General features: G+C 46.9%; 1 protein-coding gene across 2 annotated transcripts; it reads left to right on the top strand.

The window, feature by feature from the left end:
* Positions 1-220: 220 nt before the first annotated feature.
* klf1 (Kruppel like factor 1 (erythroid)) lies at positions 221-4,613 on the top strand. 2 transcript variants are annotated; one of them, XM_060046591.1, is made up of 4 exons: positions 221-805; positions 2,284-3,229; positions 3,652-3,847; positions 3,990-4,613. In XM_060046591.1, the coding sequence occupies exons 1-3, from the start codon at positions 731-733 to the stop codon at positions 3,825-3,827; spliced, it is 1,197 nt and encodes a 398-aa protein (XP_059902574.1). In that variant the 5' UTR covers positions 221-730; the 3' UTR covers positions 3,828-3,847; positions 3,990-4,613. The 2 variants fall into 2 exon arrangements, with proteins under 2 accessions (XP_059902574.1, XP_059902572.1); XM_060046589.1 differs by having other exon boundaries at positions 3,652-4,613.
* Positions 4,614-19,514: the final 14,901 nt, after the last annotated feature.

Here is a 19,514-nt window from a genome sequence, read left to right as displayed (position 1 = left end):
ACAGGGTGCCACTTCCTGTCAGAAGTGATGGCACCCGTTTCCCCAACTTGCTATTTTCTTGAAGAGACACAGGCTCTTCAAACAGGGTGCCATCACTTCCTTTCAGAAGTGATGGCACGAGTTTCCCCAACTTGTTATTTTCTGCTTCTCAGTAGGTGTGACACACACACACACACACACACACACACACACACACACACACACACACACACACACACACACACACACACACACACACGCGCATACACCGAAATTGGTTTTGGATACCAGTTAATCTTGTGAATAAAGCCAGAACATCAGTGTGAACCATTCTCACATGCTGAATGCTAACCACACACACACACACACACACACACACACACACACACACACACACACAATTCTTACAAGCACACACATACAAACGTCTGCTTGCACACACCCACACTAACCACACACACACATGCACAGAAACAAACACGCTCCACCTTCCAACGGTCAGAAGCAACATGAAACAGAGAGATTTGAAGTGAAGCTCGCAGCTGACAGAGATAGACAAGAGAGAGAGAGGGGGAGCAAGAGGCAGAGGGGGGGGCAACATGGAGACCGCCGGGAGGCCGCTTTAGACTTTAAACTTGTTGAGTTTGACTCCATCGGTACGAGGGGATTCACTCACTGTTTCTGTTTATTCCTTTAATTCCCACGTTTATGTGATTGGTCATAAAGCTGTTGATCAGAGCAGGACTCCCTGATGGCGGTTGTGCAGGCCGTGCTGCCCTCCTTCAGCTCCTTCTCTGACTGCCCCCTGCCCCAGGCCGAGATGAAGGTAGGCGACCCCAACACACTCCAACACACTGCTTCCCTCTGGGCTTAAGCAGGTGATCGGACAGGTTTATGAGGGTCGGCAACAGCTGCATATTCTGGATTATTTTCTTTTTTTTGTCAGAGTGTTTAATTTGTCAACGCTGTTCGTGTGGGAATCTAAAATACATTGAATGCCTATGCTAGCTTTCATTTGTGTGCTGGAAATGGTCATGACTATTGTCCAATAACAAGAAAAGCTACGTTTGAGCGAGTGAGTGAGTGTGTGAGTGAGAGTGTGAGAGGGTGAGTGCGAGTATCAGCGTAGTAATCTTTCTGGATATTATTCGGCCTGTATATTCTTTATATATTTATTTTTGATATAATCTATATTCTTCTCCAGTACGATGAGTTATTGAAACTATCTATATTGTGTTTGAAGGATTTTATTGTTCGTTTTAGACAATACATTGTTCGACAATACATATCGTTTTAGACAATACATTGAAAGTTGTATTACCTCATTTTATGTACCAAAATAAATATTTTGCTATATGGTATGATAATAATAACTATAATCATAAATATAATATTAATACACTTCGTTGTTGTTTTTTTATATTTAGCAATGATTTAATTTAGCAAGTTTGCACAGAAAATACTAAATATTGGTTAATAAAAACAAACCAAATATAAAGAAAGAAATGTAATTATTATATAAGTAATAAGCAATACAAAAATGAACAAAATATAGCATATTCATACCTAATTATTGAGACAACAATAGTTTAAAAGTCCTATAAATAATGTTTGTCCACCACACGATCATAAAGTGTCTTATCTCGTGGTGCAGGGCCGTCTGCAGCATACAGGGGCCCTGATGGTGAAACCTCGGGCCCCTTGTTATTTTCTGGTCTTTGTCCTTGAGGGCCTTACCTCGGGACTCAGGCGGCCCACTGGGTCAGTGTTGGTTTAGGCCGTAGAGCAGTTTGTCCTGTTTCCGGAAGGTTGCTGGTTCGATCCCCGGCTCCTCCTAGCTGAGTGTCGAGGTGTCCCTGAGCGAGACGCCTCACCCTGACTGCTCCTGACCAGCTGGCTGTCGCCCTGCGGGGCTGACTCCGCAGTCGGTGTGTGAATGTCTGCATGAAGGGGTGCATGAATGGGTGTAAGAATGGGTGTAAGAATGGGTGTAAGAATGGGTGTATGAATGGGTGTAAGAACGGGTGTAAGAATGGGTGTAAGAATGGGTGTAAGAACGGGTGTAAGAACGGGTGTAAGAATGGGTGTAAGAATGGGTGTAAGAATGGGTGTAAGAATGGGTGTAAGAACGGGTGTAAGAACGGGTGTATGAATGGGTGTAAGAATGGGTGTAAGAATGGGTGTTAGAATGGGTGTAAGTCGCTTTGGAAATATTGCGTCATCTAAATCTAAAGTGATGTAATGTACCAAATAACAATCAGCTTGGCATGTCTTTCTTAAACCCTCATTTCTTACACCTCATAGTTGGAGAGTTTAGATGAGGACCCTTTCACTCAGAGCGACGTCCTGTCGGACGCCGCCTCAGAACAGCAGCAGGCGCCCTGCTCCATCAAAGAGGAGCTCCTGAACCACGACAGCGATGCGTCCTGGGACATCGAGTTCCTGCTGTCCGAGTGGAGCAACCCGTCCCCTGGGTTCTCCCCTCCTCTGGACTACAGCACCCAGCCCCCCCAGCCGGCTGACCAGAGCACCCTGTACCCCGAGGGCCACCTGTTTGACGCGCTGCCGCGCCACGACGGCGGCGGCGGCGGCGGCGAGCTCGGACCCCCGTCTCTGGCGGAGAGCTCGCTGTCGGCCGTCCCGGAGCTGTACCTCCGGGGCTACGGCGGGAACGACCCCGCGGGCCCGCCCTCGTACCCCGCCCCCCCGCACCCCGACCCCTTCGGCCTCGGCCAGGGGTCCGGCGGCATGCCGGGTCCCGGCGAGGACATGGGCCCCCTGGGCGAGGCGCTGGCCCCGTGGGACTTCGGCCCCTACCCCTCCCACTACCCCCAGCAGCAGCCGCCCCCCCTCCTCGCCACGCGGCCCTACCCGGAGGGCCGGTTCCTCCACGCCCCCGCCGCGCCGCCCAGCTACAACTACCCCCTCCACCACCAACACCCCCCCCACCAACCCCCCCCCCACCTGCACCTGCAGCAGCACCACCAACACCAGCAGCACGCCAACCTCTACTACCACTACCCCCCGCAGCACGGGCAGGCCGGCGGCCATTACTCCCTCTTGCAGCAAGGCATCATGGTCCGGGCGCCGCTGGCCAGAGGGTCCGGGGGCGGAGGGGGGGCGGAGGGGAGGCGGGCCCGCAGGGCGACAGTGAAGAGGAAGCCGGCCGTCCACAGGTGTGAATTCCCCGGCTGCAGCAAGACCTACACCAAGAGCTCCCACCTCAAGGCTCACATGCGCACGCACACAGGTGAGGGCCGCTCAGAGGGGCGGAGCCTGGGTCAGGGGGGGCGGGGCCTGGGTCAGGGGGGGCGGGGCCTGAGGGGGAGGAGCAGGAGACACAATTGTTGAAGGTTGACGTGTGTGTGTGTGTGTGTGTGTGTGTGTGTGTGTGTGTGTGTGTGTGTGTGTGTGTGTGTGTGTGTGTGTGTGTGTGTGTGTGTGCGCTCACCAGTGTGAATGTAGTGTTGACATCTGTTCTCACCAATGGTCGTGTAGTGTTGACGTATGCGTGTCTGATCACCAATGCAATGTGTGTTCATCCATGTTAATATGGTGTTGACTTGTGTGTCTGGTTGTGTGTGTCTGTGTGCGCGTGCACATCTGTGTGTGTGTGTGTGTGTGTGTGTGTGCGCGCATTTGTGTGTGTGTGTGTGTGTGTGGGTCCACCAGGGGAGAAGCCGTACCACTGCTCCTGGGACGGCTGTGGCTGGAAGTTCGCCCGCTCGGACGAGTTGACGCGTCACTACAGGAAACACACGGGGCAGAAGCCCTACGAGTGTGGGCTCTGTCAGAGGGCCTTCTCCCGCTCAGACCACCTGGCGCTTCACATGAAGAGACACACCTGAGACACACACAAACAGGTGGGGTATGTGTGGGGTCATTTACTAGTTTTACTCTCTCTCTCTCTCTCTCTCTCTCTCTCTCTCTCTCTCTCTCTCTCTCTCTCTCTCTCTCTCTCTCTCTCTCTCTCTCTCTCTCTCTCTCTCTCTCTCTCTCTCCTATTGAAGGATCAACATTTGAACTGGGAGCTGATGGGTCGCAGACATATCGATGAATACACTGTAGACTGTAGACACCTTTACAGCAGACGTAAACACTAACGCAGACCTCCCAGAAGGTATGACGTAGGGAGGTTTGGAAAGGTTGTGTCTGTGGTTCAAGGTTATGACCGATCGCTGTCTCAACCCCCAGAGGGCAACTGATATCTTTGTCTCATTCCCATACACAGAACCTTTTTGAGTTTGAACTAAAAGTTACAACTTTTTACTTTAAGTCTTTTATAAATATTGTTTTCCGTTAGTAAGCCACAGTATAGCTATAGCTATAGAAGTATGTGTTTTTTTTGCCTGCTATTGTGTTATTTGCCTGTTAATGTAAAGTGAAACACTGTGCATTGATGTACTAGGGCGTGGTTGGGCAGGCCATCAATCAGACTACTTAGGTTCAAAACGGACACATTTACACTGGACATCTGTAAATAAGTAGACTTATCAATATTATCAGTTGTAATAAATAAAATATTTACATATTTATTAGAAATATATTTGAATAATGTGTCTTCTTTTTTTTTTACACTTTGTACATTTGGCTTATCATGTTCATGTGTTAATAAAGATGAAGGTTGAAAATGACTGAATTCGCCTTTTTCAGTAACTCAGTGAGGCTATACGTTATTTATATAACTCAAAATCGGAAGAAACCAGATATCTTGTACACAAGATGATCAGTGATCAGTTCAGAGCAGAAAAGTGTGATGCTGTCACTTGGCCACTAGATGGGGGTGTTCTATAAAGATCTCAATGCTCCCAGGAATAGAAAATGCCCGAACATTGAGTTCTGCACCTTATCTCCATCAACAGAAAGTTCACACAGAAACTACCGCAAAACTCCAGCCCCCGCCCCGCCCCCCCCCCCCCCCCCCCCCCCCCCCTCCCCAACCACAAAGAGTAATCTATGAAGTCTCCAGCTTCTGCTCAATCAGCCACAAGCCCTGTCAGAAGGTTCAGTCAGCAGATTTATATATATATCACACTATATATACTGTGGGTGATGGTAATGCCTAAAGTAGATCCAGCCAGCGTTTGAGGTGAAATATTAGTAAGAGCTTTATAGGCCTGAAGAAAGCGTGTGATCTACGGGGGACTTTGGAAATGATACTGTCAGTTAGTTCATGTAACATACATTATTCCAACACACTTATGAATAATTGCAAATGTTCAATGGTTCCTAGAAAAAACAGATGAGTTTCTGTTAAAATAAATGTGTTTTGAAAATGGAAATGGTGACTACATTTGCATTTAGGGCATTTAGCAGACGCTTTTATCCAAAGCGACTTGAAAGCGTTCATATACACAGTCAGCGCAGTGTCAACCATGCAAGGCGACAGCTAGATAGTTGACAGAAGTTAAGGTTGATTGCCTTGCTCAGTGACACCTCAGCAGTCGCCTAGGCGGAATCAGGTGTCAAACTAGCAACCTTCCGGCTACAAGTGAGCTGGCACAATCTCCTGAGCTCAACCGATCGACCCGTGCGTCAGACTTTAGGATAAAGTCTTCTACTGCCATCCAGAAGGCTTTAGTATGTAAAGGCTCTGGAAGCTTCTTGCTGCCATGCTGTTGGTATTATGCTGTGTTCTGTTCAGGAGGAATGAACATCTACGTTCCTCTCGTATAACAATACACACACACACACACACACACACACACACAGACACACAGACAGACAGACAGACAGACAGACAGACAGACAGACAGACAGACAGACAGACAGAGAAAAACACACACACATAGCAGTACACACGCACAATTTCCATTCATCCTGTTAATATTTCAGCAGCACTGCAGTGTCTCCAGTGAACGTCTGTAAATGGCTCTGCGTTATTAAGCCCTGCACTCAACACCAGTTGGTACGTCTCAGAAAGTCAGACCTGCAGCTACCGCAAATAGAAACAGAAAAAAACAAATCTAAATTCAGTTGCATGTTACATCGTGGCCACAACGTGATGCTAGGTAATTATGTGGCATATAATAACCTATTATATGTTATATAACAACCTAATATAACATTTAATAGGTTTGCATTTAGGGCATTTAGCAGATGCTTTTATCCAAAGCGACTTGAAACCGTTCACATACACAGTCACCGCAGTGTCAACCATGCAAGGCGACAGCTAGATAGTTGACAGAAGTTAACTATCTAGCTGTCACTTCCTGTCAGTTTAACAGGAAGTCCAGAACCCAGGTAGAATACCTAGAGTTTCCCCAACTGTGACTGTGTGTGTGTGGGAGGGGGGCGACTGTGATTGTGAGTGACTGTGTGTGTTTGTGTGTGTGTGGGTGTTCGTGTGCGTGTGCGTGTGTCGCATCAGTCGCATCAGTTGGTCCTGCAGGCCTCTGATGCGGCGGCGGCCTTCACCGCCGCCAGGGCCAAGAAGCCGGAGGAGGTGGAGAAGGAGGCCCGAGCCCGCGTCGTCTCTGGGGGCGGTGACCCCGGGAACCCCATGCTGGTGCTGGGCTGCCACAGCATCCAGCTGGGCAAGTACCGGGGTCAGACCTTCAGATGGCTCCTGGAGAACGACGCGGGCTACGCCTGCCATGTGGTCGCCAGTCACCAGCGGGAGCGGGAGACGAGTGCCTCGGACAGCCCGCTCATGGCCAACAAGGACAGCCTCGCCCGCTACTCCTGCGCCCACCCCGCTTTTGCGGAGCACCTCAAGTTCCGCCGGGTGCAGGAGGAGGCCCGGGCTCGCGCCACTCTGCCCGGGCGTGGGGGCGAGGCGCTTGTTGGCTTCGGGCTGTTCAAGGAGGACACCCTGAAGGACCTGTACGACTCCAAGGAGAAGGAGCGTCAGACGTAAGTCATATTGTGGTGAAGGGCAGTGGAGACGGTGCTGTGACATGTTTATATTTAACATTTATATATACTTGATTTTCGATCATTGTCTTGCAGCTACGTCAAGTGGCTACGGCGGAAGACACCGCAGCCTGGGAGCTCCATGGACGTCGCCATTCAGTACTTCTCGGGCCGAGACAAGGAGCGGTCGGCGGAGGCGGCTGCTCCACCCCCTCCGCCCGCCAGCAGCAGCACCAGCAGCGGCCCCAGCACCACCACCAGCCAGGCCGCTGCTTCCACCGTGCTGCCGCCCCGCAAGCCGACCGCTCCCAATTTCTCGGCCCTTGTGCGCGGGCGTCCGATGGGCCCAGGGGAGCTGCAGGCCCGGATCAGGAGACTGATGAGCCCACCAGCACGGCCTGCAGCTCCAGGTCGGTACCTCTTTCCTTCTGTTTCACACAACAGAGGTTGAGTGTATACGATTTACTGACCGTTGCGCCCCCCCCCCTATAGCGGTGTCTTTCGTCAGAGACCAGCGCCCCTCGGTTCCGCCGCCCCCCACCACAGAGGTGACGGACGAGGAGCTGGTCCGGACGGTCACTGACGGAGAAATGGGTAACTGGCCCCACACCGGACGTGTCCCACTGTAACATTGGCCTTGGATATCTATTCTTGAGTCAGTATGTTTGCATTAACTGTAACTTTTTCATTTGCTGGTCGCTAAAGCTGATGCTTGAAGGACAAAGGTAGGTTATTCAGGTGATGTAGCCGTCTTTGTTGGTGGTAGACGCGCCGTCCTCACTCACGTGGTGGTAATGTGGATTTGATTAAACAACTCCCAATGTAGCACACCTCGCCTTGTAGCACACCTCGCCTTGTAGCACACTTCTTAACATTCGCCTTGTAGCACACCTCTTAACGGTCGCCTTGTAGCACACCTCTTAACGGTCGCCTTGTAGCACACTTCTTAACGGTCGCCTTGTAGCACACCTCTTAACAGTCGCCTTGTAGCACACCTCTTAAAGGGGTAGTTCGGAATTTTGGACATAGGGCCTGATTCCCAAGTGAGCATTGGTATTCTATATCACTGGAGACAGTTTTCAACACATTTCATACAGTCCTTCTATTTGCAGAGTTCGCTCGTGCTAGGCTAGCGCAAGTCAACGGGCAATGCTAGCCTGCTATTAAAAACAGTCTTACCCACTCCACAGTACACCCGAGGTAAATCAATTATAACGCCAGACTATAGATTTAAATGTCTGTTGATAGAATAATGTTAGAAATTAAACTAACCTTGCATCGCATGAATCATCGAGGGACTACTCTCTCAGCAGAAGCGGAATTTTACTATGCGCTGGTTAGGTTTGTAATCGAATCACGACAGAAGAACGTAAACAGAGAAGCGTGGGACAGAAGCGCAATTGAACGACTAGGCAACATGATGGTTCAGTGTGCTTTTAGAAATTGTAGAAATAAACGGTACAGGTGGGCACCACAAAGTTTCCACCAATTTCCAGTGCGAGATCCAGAAAGGACTCAACTGTGGCTTGTTGCTGCTGGCTTGGACATCAAAACACCGGCTCGTACATGTACGATTCGTTGGATACAACGAATTCCTCATAATCGTCTTCAAAAGCAGATGCATCGCTAACTCCTCCAAACGTGGGCATATCTTGTTAATTGAATACGCTTATAGAATTCCTTCGTTCACTGTACTCTGCGTTTGTAGCAATGACAGCGGCAGGTAACCTAGGTATCAGTCCGCCGCTGCCGTAGCCTACGTACAGGAATATAAACACTGCTGCTGAGACCCCGCAATTCCCTCAAAATGCAATGCAATGCAAGGTTGGTTTTATTTCTAACATTATTCTATAAACAGACATTTAGATTTATAGTCTGTCGTTATAATTGATTTACCTCGGGTGTACTGTGGAGTGGGTAAGACTGTTTTTAATAGCAGGCTAGCATTGCCCGTTGACTTGCGCTAGCCTAGCACGAGCGAACTCTGCAACTAGAAGGACTGTATGAAATTTGTTGAAAACTGTCTCCAGTGATATAGAATACCAATGCTCACTTGGGAATCAGGCCCTATGTCCAAAATTCCGAACTACCCCTTTAACGGTCGCCTTGTAGCACACCTCTTAACAGTCGCCTTGTAGCCACCTCTTAACGGTCGCCTTGTAGCACACCTCTTAACAGTCGCCTTGTAGCACACCTCTTAACGGTCGCCTTGTAGCACACCTCTTAACGGTCGCCTTGTAGCACACCTCTTAACGGTCGCCTTGTAGCACTAAACCATTTTATCTAATCAACGGCATGCTGCACGTCATGAATGCTCAGACTCACTTAGTCTCGCTTGCCTGTGTGTCGCCCCGTCACTCTCATTGTGCTGATGCCATTTGGTTGTGCGTGACCGTGTCTGAAGCTGGCGTACAGGTCCTTCAGGCCCTCCCGCTCCCGCTGGAGACGCCTCCGACTCCACCTCCCCCGGCACCGTCCTCCACCCCATCCCCACCACCCCCACCACCACCACCACCACAGGTTGCGGCCGCTCCGCCGACGGTTGGGCTTCCAGCTCGGGCTCTGGCGCAGACCAGGGTGGAGCCTCGTGCCGTCTCCGTGGAGGAGACGCCGTGCGGGGAGGCCACCTTGGCGCCGGAGCCGAAGAAGAAGAGGAGGAAGACGACGACGACGACGGGCGACGTGGAGCAGCCGGCAACGCCCGCTCCTGCTCGGGCTGAGGTACAGACACACGCCCGTCGTACTCACACACACACGACTCGGTGGAGACGACCGTCAGACTGCGTACGTAGCAGCGACTCGGGCTCCTCACGGTGTGTTTGTCTGTGTTGTCTTCATCCTCCTCACAGACCCGGTTGGCTGAGGGCTGGCGGACAGCCCTCACCGGGGAAGAGCAGGAGCTGAACAGTAGGACCCTCTCGCTGTGGTGCGTTGGATGCTTTGGGCAGTGACACGCTTGAACTACACGCTCTCGATGGTGTAACTGTAACTAAAACACTGTCGCCACCCGCTCTCAGGTTCACCCGGACGCAGCGAGAGGGCGCCGGGCCCGGCCTCAGCGGCGGCGGTGGATCGTCGTCCGGCGGCAGCAGCGACGTCGGCGGTGCCTCAAGGCCGGGCGGCGACAGCGGCAGCGAGGGGGGCGGCGGTGGCCCCGGCAGCGGCACCGGCTGTGGCAGCACCGGTGCCCGCTCTGCCGGCGCGCAGACGGCTACTGGCGCCTCGACAGCCCGCCCCCTCGGCTGCTTACCCGGCCTTCCCGCCGACGGCTGCTGCCGCAGCTGCTGCAACTGGACCTTTAAGAGCAGCACAGCCTCTCCTTGTGGACCTCTCACTGCCCCGGCAGAGTGTGTGGGTGCTCCCCGTCCCCGTCCTGACGCTCCCTCGGACATTGCCGGCTCCACACGTCCTCCCTCCGCCGCTGGCCGCCGCACAGCACGCCGGCCCTGAGCTGCCTGTAGCCCTAAAAACAGTTGAAGGGAGGAGGCTGAACGCCAAGCGGCGGGCGGAGGCACCGCCGGGCACAACCTACTCCTCCCGGGCCGGCGTGCCACAGGCGCATAAGTGCAGGAAATGCGGCCAGCCGAGGCGGAGGGAGACCGGACACTCCCGCTACGGCAGAGAATACTTCTGCTCCGTCGCGGCGGGTCAGAGTGTGGAGGACTGGCTGAGGGAGAAGAAGGAGCGGGACCAGGGAGCCCCGCACTGATGCACACTCTTGCCGGGGATGGTGTTCTACATAGTTCTCTTTTGTATATAGTTGTTTTTCTGTTGTGTATATAGTTATTTTGCAGTGTTAGTGTATATAGTTGTCATTTTGCAGGATTAGTGTATATATAGTTCTTTGTTTTTGTTTTGTTTTGTTTGATAGCTACTAAGTTAGTGCATACACACTGCCATATTTACGTATCTTGATAAAAACGACAGTGTTACCCCTTATGTTTTTTTCCCATGATGACTGATGAAAAACAGTGTAACCCCTTATATTTTATTTGACAAGGATACTTTTTTTTTTTTTTATGTTTTTTTTCATGACGACCAATAAAATATGACAGTGTTACCCCTCATATTCTATTTGACAAAGGCAACAGTGTTACCCCTAATGTTTTTTTTCATGACGACCAATAAAAAACAACAATGTTACCCCTTGTGTTTTTTTTATGACGACCAATAAATGACAACAGTGGTACCCCTGTTGGCCTTTTTTGTGTGGATCTGAACCTGAGCTATTCAGAGTATTAACCTCCGAACTTATCAATGCACCATCATGACACCAAATAAAGTCATCACCATGGTTATACTTTACTTTATAATTCGCATGAAATAGAAATAAGAGTCTTCCAACAGAGTACATCAACCGGACTTGAACCCCGGTCTCCAGGGGCTTAGCTCACAGCTCTCTCTACTTCCCACTGAGATTTATAAATTAATTATGTCTGAGGTTATATATGGCATGAAAGCATTACATTTATTTAATTTGTTTAATATTTTATTGCGTTTTCCACAGAAATTGAACCCCGGTCTCCAGGCAGAGTGCACTCCACTACACCACTGACGCGATGACAATACACAATAATCAATCATCAATAACGAGGATATACATGACATTAAAATGCATGTGTGTATTTCTATTATTTCCCTCATGTTTTTTTCATGACGACCAATAAAAAACGACAGTGTTACTCCTTATATTTTATTTGACAAAGACAACAGTGTTACCCTTTATGTTTTTTTTCATGACGACCAATAAAAAACAACAGTGTTACCCCTTATGTTTTTTCCATGACGACCAATAAAAAACAACAGTGTTACCCCTTGTGTTTTTTTTCATGACGACCAATAAAAAACATCAGTGTTACCCCTTATGTCGTTTTTCATTTAGACCAATAAAAAACAACAGTGTCACCTGTGTCACCAGTGTCTCATGTTTCATTTGATAAAAATGACAGTGTTACCCCCTATGTTTTATTCAATACATTTCGACAGTGTTACCCCTTATGGGTTTTTCATGACGACAGATAAAGGACGACAGTGTTACCCTTTACGTATCTTTTGATAAAAACAACAGTGTTACCCCTTATATTTTATTTGACAAGGACATTTTCTCTTTTTTTTTCAAATATGATTTTTTCATGACGACCAATAAAATACGACAGTGTTACCCCTTATATTTTATTTGACAAAGACAACAGTGTTACCACTAATGTTTTTTTTCATGACGACCAATAAAAAACATCAGTGTTACCCCTTATGTTGTTTTTCATTTAGACTCTAAATGAAAAACAACATAAGGGGTAACACTAATGTTTTTTATTGGTCGTCATGAAAAAAAACACAAGGGGTAACACTGTTGTTTTTTATTGGTCGTCATGAAAAAAACATAAGGGGTAACACTGTTGTTTTTTATTGGTCGTCATGAAAAAAAACATAAAGGGTAACACTGTTGTTTTTCATCAGTCATCATGGGAAAATAACATAAGGGGTAACACTGTCGTTTTTATCAAATGAAACATGAGGGGTAACACTGTCGTTTTTTATTGGTCGTCATGAAAAAAAAACATAAGGGGTAACACTGTAGTTTTTTATTGGTCATCAAGAAAAAACACATGAGGGGTAACACTTGTTTTTTATTGGTCGTCATGAAAAAAAACACAAGGGGTAACACTGCTGTTTTTTATTGGTCGTCATTAAAAAAAACATAAGGGGTAACACTGTCGTTTTATATTGGTCGTCATGAAAGAAAACATAAAAAACAGCAGTGTTACCCCTTGTGTTTTTTTTCATGACGACCAATAAAAAACAAGTGTTACCCCTCATGTGAAAAAAACATAAGGGGTAACACTGTAGTTTTTTATTGGTCATCAAGAAAAAACACATGAGGGGTAACACTTGTTTTTTATTGGTCGTCATGAAAAAAAACATAAGGGGTAACAATGTTGTTTTTTATTGGACTTTTTTTTTTTTTTTTTATATGATTTTTTCATGACGACCAATAAAATACGACAGTGTTACCCCTTATGTTTTTTTTCATGACGAGCAATAAAAAACAACATTGTTACCCCTTATGTTTTCTTTCATGACGACCAATATAAAAAAACAGTGTTACCCCTTATGTTTTTTTTCATGACGACCAATAAAAAACAACATTGTTACCCCTTATGTTTTTTTTCATGACGACCAATAAAAAACAAGTGTTACCCCTCATGTGTTTTTTCTTGATGACCAATAAAAAACTACAGTGTTAAAACACTGTAGTTTAAAACACTGCTAAAACACTGTCGCCACCCGCTCTCAGGTTCACCCGGACGCAGCGAGAGAAGGAGAGGGCTGTGTTGACTCCAGGCGTTGCAGCAGACGGAGGACGACCACCGGCGGCGGCCGCGGCGACAGCGCCGGGCCCGGCCTCAGCGGCGGCGGTGGATCGTCGTCCGGCGGCAGCAGCGACGTCGGCGGTGCCTCAAGGCCGGGCGGCGACAGCGGCAGCGAGGGGGGCGGCGGTGGCCCCGGCAGCGGCACCGGCTGTGGCAGCACCGGTGCCCGCTCTGCCGGCGCGCAGACGGCTACTGGCGCCTCGACAGCCCGCCCCCTCGGCTGCTTACCCGGCCTTCCCGCCGACTTTTTTTTTTTTTTTTTTATATGATTTTTTCATGACGACCAATAAAATACGACAGTGTTACCCCTTATGTTTTCTTTCATGACGACCAATAAAAAACAACAGTGTTACCCCTTATGTTTTTTTTAATGACGACCAATACCCCTTGTGTTTTTTTTCATGACGACCAATAAAAAACAAGTGTTACCCCTCATGTGTTTTTTCTTGATGACCAATAAAAAACTACAGTGTTACCCCTTATGTTTTTTTTTCATGACGACCAATAAAAAACGACAGTGTTACCCCTCATGTTTCATTTGATAAAAACGACAGTGTTACCCCTTATGTTATTTTCCCATGATGACTGATGAAAAACAACAGTGTTACCCTTTATGTTTTTTTTCATGACGACCAATAAAAAACAACAGTGTTACCCCTTATGTTTTTTTCATGACGACCAATAAAAAAAAACAGTGTTACCCCTTATGTTTTTTTTCATGACGACCAATAAAAAACAACATTGTTACCCCTTATGTTTTTTTTCATGACGACCAATAAAAAACAAGTGTTACCCCTCATGTGTTTTTTCTTGATGACCAATAAAAAACTACAGTGTTACCCCTTATGTTTTTTTCACATGAGGGGTAACACTTGTTTTTTATTGGTCGTCATGAAAAAAAACACAAGGGGTAACACTGCTGTTTTTTATGTTTTCTTTCTTGATGACCAATAAAAAACTACAGTGTTACCCCTTATGTTTTTTTTTCATGACGACCAATAAAAAACGACAGTGTTACCCCTCATGTTTCATTTGATAAAAACGACAGTGTTACCCCTTATGTTATTTTCCCATGATGACTGATGAAAAACAACAGTGTTACCCTTTATGTTTTTTTTCATGACGACCAATAAAAAACAACAGTGTTACCCCTTATGTTTTTTTCATGACGACCAATAAAAAAAAACAGTGTTACCCCTTATGTTTTTTTTCATGACGACCAATAAAAAACAACATTGTTACCCCTTATGTTTTTTTTCATGACGACCAATAAAAAACAAGTGTTACCCCTCATGTGTTTTTTCTTGATGACCAATAAAAAACTACAGTGTTACCCCTTATGTTTTTTTCACATGAGGGGTAACACTTGTTTTTTATTGGTCGTCATGAAAAAAAACACAAGGGGTAACACTGCTGTTTTTTATGTTTTCTTTCATGACGACCAATATAAAACGACAGTGTTACCCCTTATGTTTTTTTTAATGACGACCAATAAAAAACAGCAGTGTTACCCCTTGTGTTTTTTTTCATGACGACCAATAAAAAACAAGTGTTACCCCTCATGTGTTTTTTCTTGATGACCAATAAAAAACTACAGTGTTACCCCTTATGTTTTTTTTTCATGACGACCAATAAAAAACGACAGTGTTACCCCTCATGTTTCATTTGATAAAAACGACAGTGTTACCCCTTATGTTATTTTCCCATGATGACTGATGAAAAACAACAGTGTTACCCTTTATGTTTTTTTTCATGACAAACCAATAAAAAACAACAGTGTTACCCCTTATGTTTTTTTCATGACGACCAATAAAAAAAAACAGTGTTACCCCTTATGTTTTTTTTCATGACGACCAATAAAAAACAACATTGTTACCCCTTATGTTTTTTTTCATGACGACCAATAAAAAACAAGTGTTACCCCTCATGTGTTTTTTCTTGATGACCAATAAAAAACTACAGTGTTACCCCTTATGTTTTTTTCACATGAGGGGTAACACTTGTTTTTTATTGGTCGTCATGAAAAAAAACACAAGGGGTAACACTGCTGTTTTTTATGTTTTCTTTCTTGATGACCAATAAAAAACTACAGTGTTACCCCTTATGTTTTTTTTTCATGACGACCAATAAAAAACGACAGTGTTACCCCTCATGTTTCATTTGATAAAAACGACAGTGTTACCCCTTATGTTATTTTCCCATGATGACTGATGAAAAACAACAGTGTTACCCTTTATGGTTTTTTTCATGACGACCAATAAAAAACAACAGTGTTACCCCTTATGTTTTTTTCATGACGACCAATAAAAAACAACAGTGTTACCCCTTGTGTTTTTTTTCATGACGACCAATAAAAAACATCAGTGTTACCCCTTATGTTGTTTTTCATTTAGAGTCTAAATGAAAAACAACATAAGGGGTAACACTGATGTTTTTTATTGGTCGTCATGAAAAAAAACATAAGTGGTAACACTGTTGTCTTTGTCAAATAAAATATAAGGGGTAACACTGTCGTATTTTATTGGTCGTCATGAAAAAATCATATTTGAAAAAAAAAGAGAAAATGTCCTTGTCAAATAAAATATAAGGGGTAACACTGTTGTTTTTATCAAAAGATACGTAAAGGGTAACACTGTCGTCCTTTATCTGTCGTCATGAAAAACCCATAAGGGGTAACACTGTCGAAATGTATTGAATAAAACATAGGGGGTAACACTGTCGTTTTTATCAAATGAAACATGAGACACTGGTGACACAGGTGACACTGTTGTTTTTTATTGGTCTAAATGAAAAACGACATAAGGGGTAACACTGATGTTTTTTATTGGTCGTCATGAAAAAAAACACAAGGGGTAACACTGTTGTTTTTTATTGGTCGTCATGGAAAAAACATAAGGGGTAACACTGTTGTTTTTTATTGGTCGTCATGAAAAAAAACATAAAGGGTAACACTGTTGTCTTTGTCAAATAAAATATAAGGAGTAACACTGTCGTTTTTTATTGGTCGTCATGAAAAAAACATGAGGGAAATAATAGAAATACACACATACATTTTAATGTCATGTATATCCTCTTTATTGATGATTGATAATTATGTAATGTCATCGCCTCAGTGGTGCAGTGGAGTGCACTCTGCCTAACCCCCTGGAGACCGGGGTTCAATTTCTGTGGAAAACGCAATATCTTTAATGCTTTCATGTCATATATAACCTCAGACATAATTAATCTACAAATCTCAGTGGGAAGTGGAGAGAGCTGTGAGCTAAGCCCCTGGAGACCGGGCTTCAAGTCTGGTTGATGTACTCTGTTGGAAGACTCTTATTTCTATTTCATGCGAATTATAAAGTCAAGTATAACCATTGTGATGACTTTATTTGGTGTCTTGATGGTGCATTGATAAGTTCGGAGGTTAATACTCTGAATAGCTCAGGTTCAGATCCACACAAAAAAGGCCAACAGGGGTCACTGTACCACTGTTGTCATTTATTGGTCGTCATGAAAAAAAACGTAAGGGGTAACACTTGTTTTTATTGGTCGTCATAAAAAAAACATTAGGGGTAACACTGTTGTCTTTGTCAAATAGAATATGAGGGGTAACACTGTCGTATTTTATTGGTCGTCATGAAAAAAAAAAAAAAAAAAAAGTATCCTTGTCAAATAAAATATAAGGGGTTACACTGTTTTTCATCAGTCATCATGGGAAAAAAACATAAGGGGTAACACTGTCGTTTTTATCAAGATACGTAAATATGGCAGTGTGTATGCACTAACTTAGTAGCTATCAAACAAAACAAAACAAAAACAAAGAACTATATATACACTAATCCTGCAAAATGACAACTATATACACAACAGAAAAACAACTATATACAAAAGAGAACTATGTAGAACACCATCCCCGGCAAGAGTGTGCATCACCCTGGTCCCGCTCCTTCTTCTCCCTCAGCCAGTCCTCCACACTCTGACCCGCCGCGACCGAGCAGAAGTATTCTCTGCTGTAGCGGGAGTGTCCGGTCTCCCTCCGCCTCGGCTGGCCGCATTTACTGCACTTATGCACCTGTGGCACGCCCACGCCGGCCCGGTGAGAGAGGGGCCTGCCTGCCTCCGCCCGCCGCTTGGCGGTCAGCCTCCTCCATTGTACAGTTCTCAGGGCTACAGGCAGCTCAGGGCCGGCGGGCTGTGCGGCGGGCAGGGCTACAGGCAGCTCAGGGCCGGCGGGCTGTGCGGCGGCCAGCGGCGGAGGGAGGACGTGTGGAGCCGGCAATGTCCGAGGGAGCGTCAGGACGGGGACGGGGAGCACCCACACACTCTGCCGGGGCAGTAAGAGGTCCACAAGGAGAGGCTGTGCTGCTCTTAAAGGTCCAGTTGCACCTGGAGCTGCAGGCCGTGCTGGTGGGGTAATCAGTTTCCTGATCCGGGCCTGCAGCTCCCTGGGGCCCATCGGACGCCGGCGCACAAGGGCCGAGAAATTGGGAGCGGTCGGCTTGCGGGGCGGCAGCACGGTGGAAGCAGCGGCCTGGCTGGTGGTGGTGCTGGGGCCGCTGCTGGTGCTGCTGCTGCTGGCGGGCGGAGGGGGTGGAGCAGCCGCCTCCGCCGACCGCTCCTTGTCTCGGCCCGAGAAGTACTGAATGGCGACGTCCATGGAGCTCCCAGGCTGCGGGGTCTTCCGCCGTAGCCACTTGACGTAGCTGCAAGCCAATGATCGAAAATCAACTATATATAAATATTAAATCTAAACATGTCACAGCACCGTCTCCACTGCCCTTCACCACAATATGACTTACGTCTGACGCTCCTTGTCCTTGGAGTCGTACAGGTCCTTCAGGGTGTCCTCCTTGAACAGCCCGAAGCCAACAAGCGCCTCGCCCCCCCGCCCGGGCAGAGTGGCGCGAGCCCGGGCCTCCTCCTGCGCCCGGCGGAACTTGAGGTGTTCCGCAAAAGCGGGGTGGGCGCAGGAGTAGCGGGCGAGGCTGTCCTTGTTGGCCATGAGCGGGCTGTCCGAGGCACTCGTCTCCCGCTGGTGACTGGCGACCACATGGCAGGCGTAGCCCGCGTCGTTCTCCAGGAGCCACCGGAAGGTCTGACCCTGGTACTTCCCCAGCTGGATGCTGTGGCAGCCCAGCACCAGCATGGGGTTCCCGGGGTCACCGCCCCCGGAGACGACGCGGGCTCGGGCCTCCTTCTCCACCTCCTCCGGCTTCTTGGCCCTGGCGGCGGTGAATGCCGCCGCCGCATCAGGGGCCCGCAGGGCCAACTGATGCGACGGCGTCATGGTTAAATGTGCAAAAGACATCTACAATGACAACAAATTACACGACACAGCATTAAACGAGCATTGCATTAAACGAGCATTACAGTTTACTCCCTTAAAGTGACTTTTATGTTCATGGATGCTTACAGGAAAGATAACAGAAGGTTTGAAAGGTTGGAATGCTAATCGCCGCGCAATCCGTTTCAATGGAAGCGCGACTCTCCGTACTTTCAACAATAAGTTTTACATATTTAGAATTCGAAATTCGTCCCAGCCTTTATACCACACACACTATATGGTCTATAGCATATAACCGAGTCGTCCTCACAAATTGTAATGCATTTTTCGCGATTTACCAGCTCTCGTTTTCAAGGCTAATCGCCGCGCATTACGTTTCAATGGGAATCGCGACTCTCCATAATTTCAACATTAAGTTTAACATATTTATAATTCGAAATCCGTCCCAGCCTTTATACCACATACACACTATGGTCGATAGCATATAACCGAGTCGTCCCCTCACATTTTAATGCATTTTTCGCGTTTACCAGCTCTCGTTTTCAAGGCTAACCGCGTTTCAATGGGAATCGCGACAGGCTGGCTGTAATTTCCACATTAAGTTTAACATATTTATAATTCGAAATCCGTCCCAGCCTTTATACCACATACACACTATGGTCTATAGCATATAACCGAGTCGTCCCCTCACATTTTAATGCATTTTTCGCGTTTACCAGCTCTCGTTTTCAAGGCTAACCGCGTTTCAATGGGAATCGCGACGGGCTGGCTGTAATTTCCACATTAAGTTTAACATGTTTGTACTGTAATTTCAACATTAAGTTGAACATATTTATCCGTCAAAATGTGTTCCAGTATTTAATAGCAGCTAGGTTCAGCATGACTTACCTTATCTTCGAATGCAGACTGAGATAATGGCTGATTCACACGTGGAAGGTTCTTAAGATTCTCGTGTTGAAGCGGTTTTCCTGGCTTTTAGGGCGCGTGTGATTCTCGTGTTGAGGATTCTCGAGCTGATGCGGGTTGCTGATTGGGCGGGT

This window comes from Gadus macrocephalus, chromosome 3 (assembly GCF_031168955.1).
Source record: "Gadus macrocephalus chromosome 3, ASM3116895v1".
Lineage (NCBI taxonomy): Eukaryota > Metazoa > Chordata > Actinopteri > Gadiformes > Gadidae > Gadus > Gadus macrocephalus.
The sequence above is the reverse complement of the archived record's forward strand: the minus strand, read 5'-3'. Positions and strand labels throughout refer to the sequence as shown.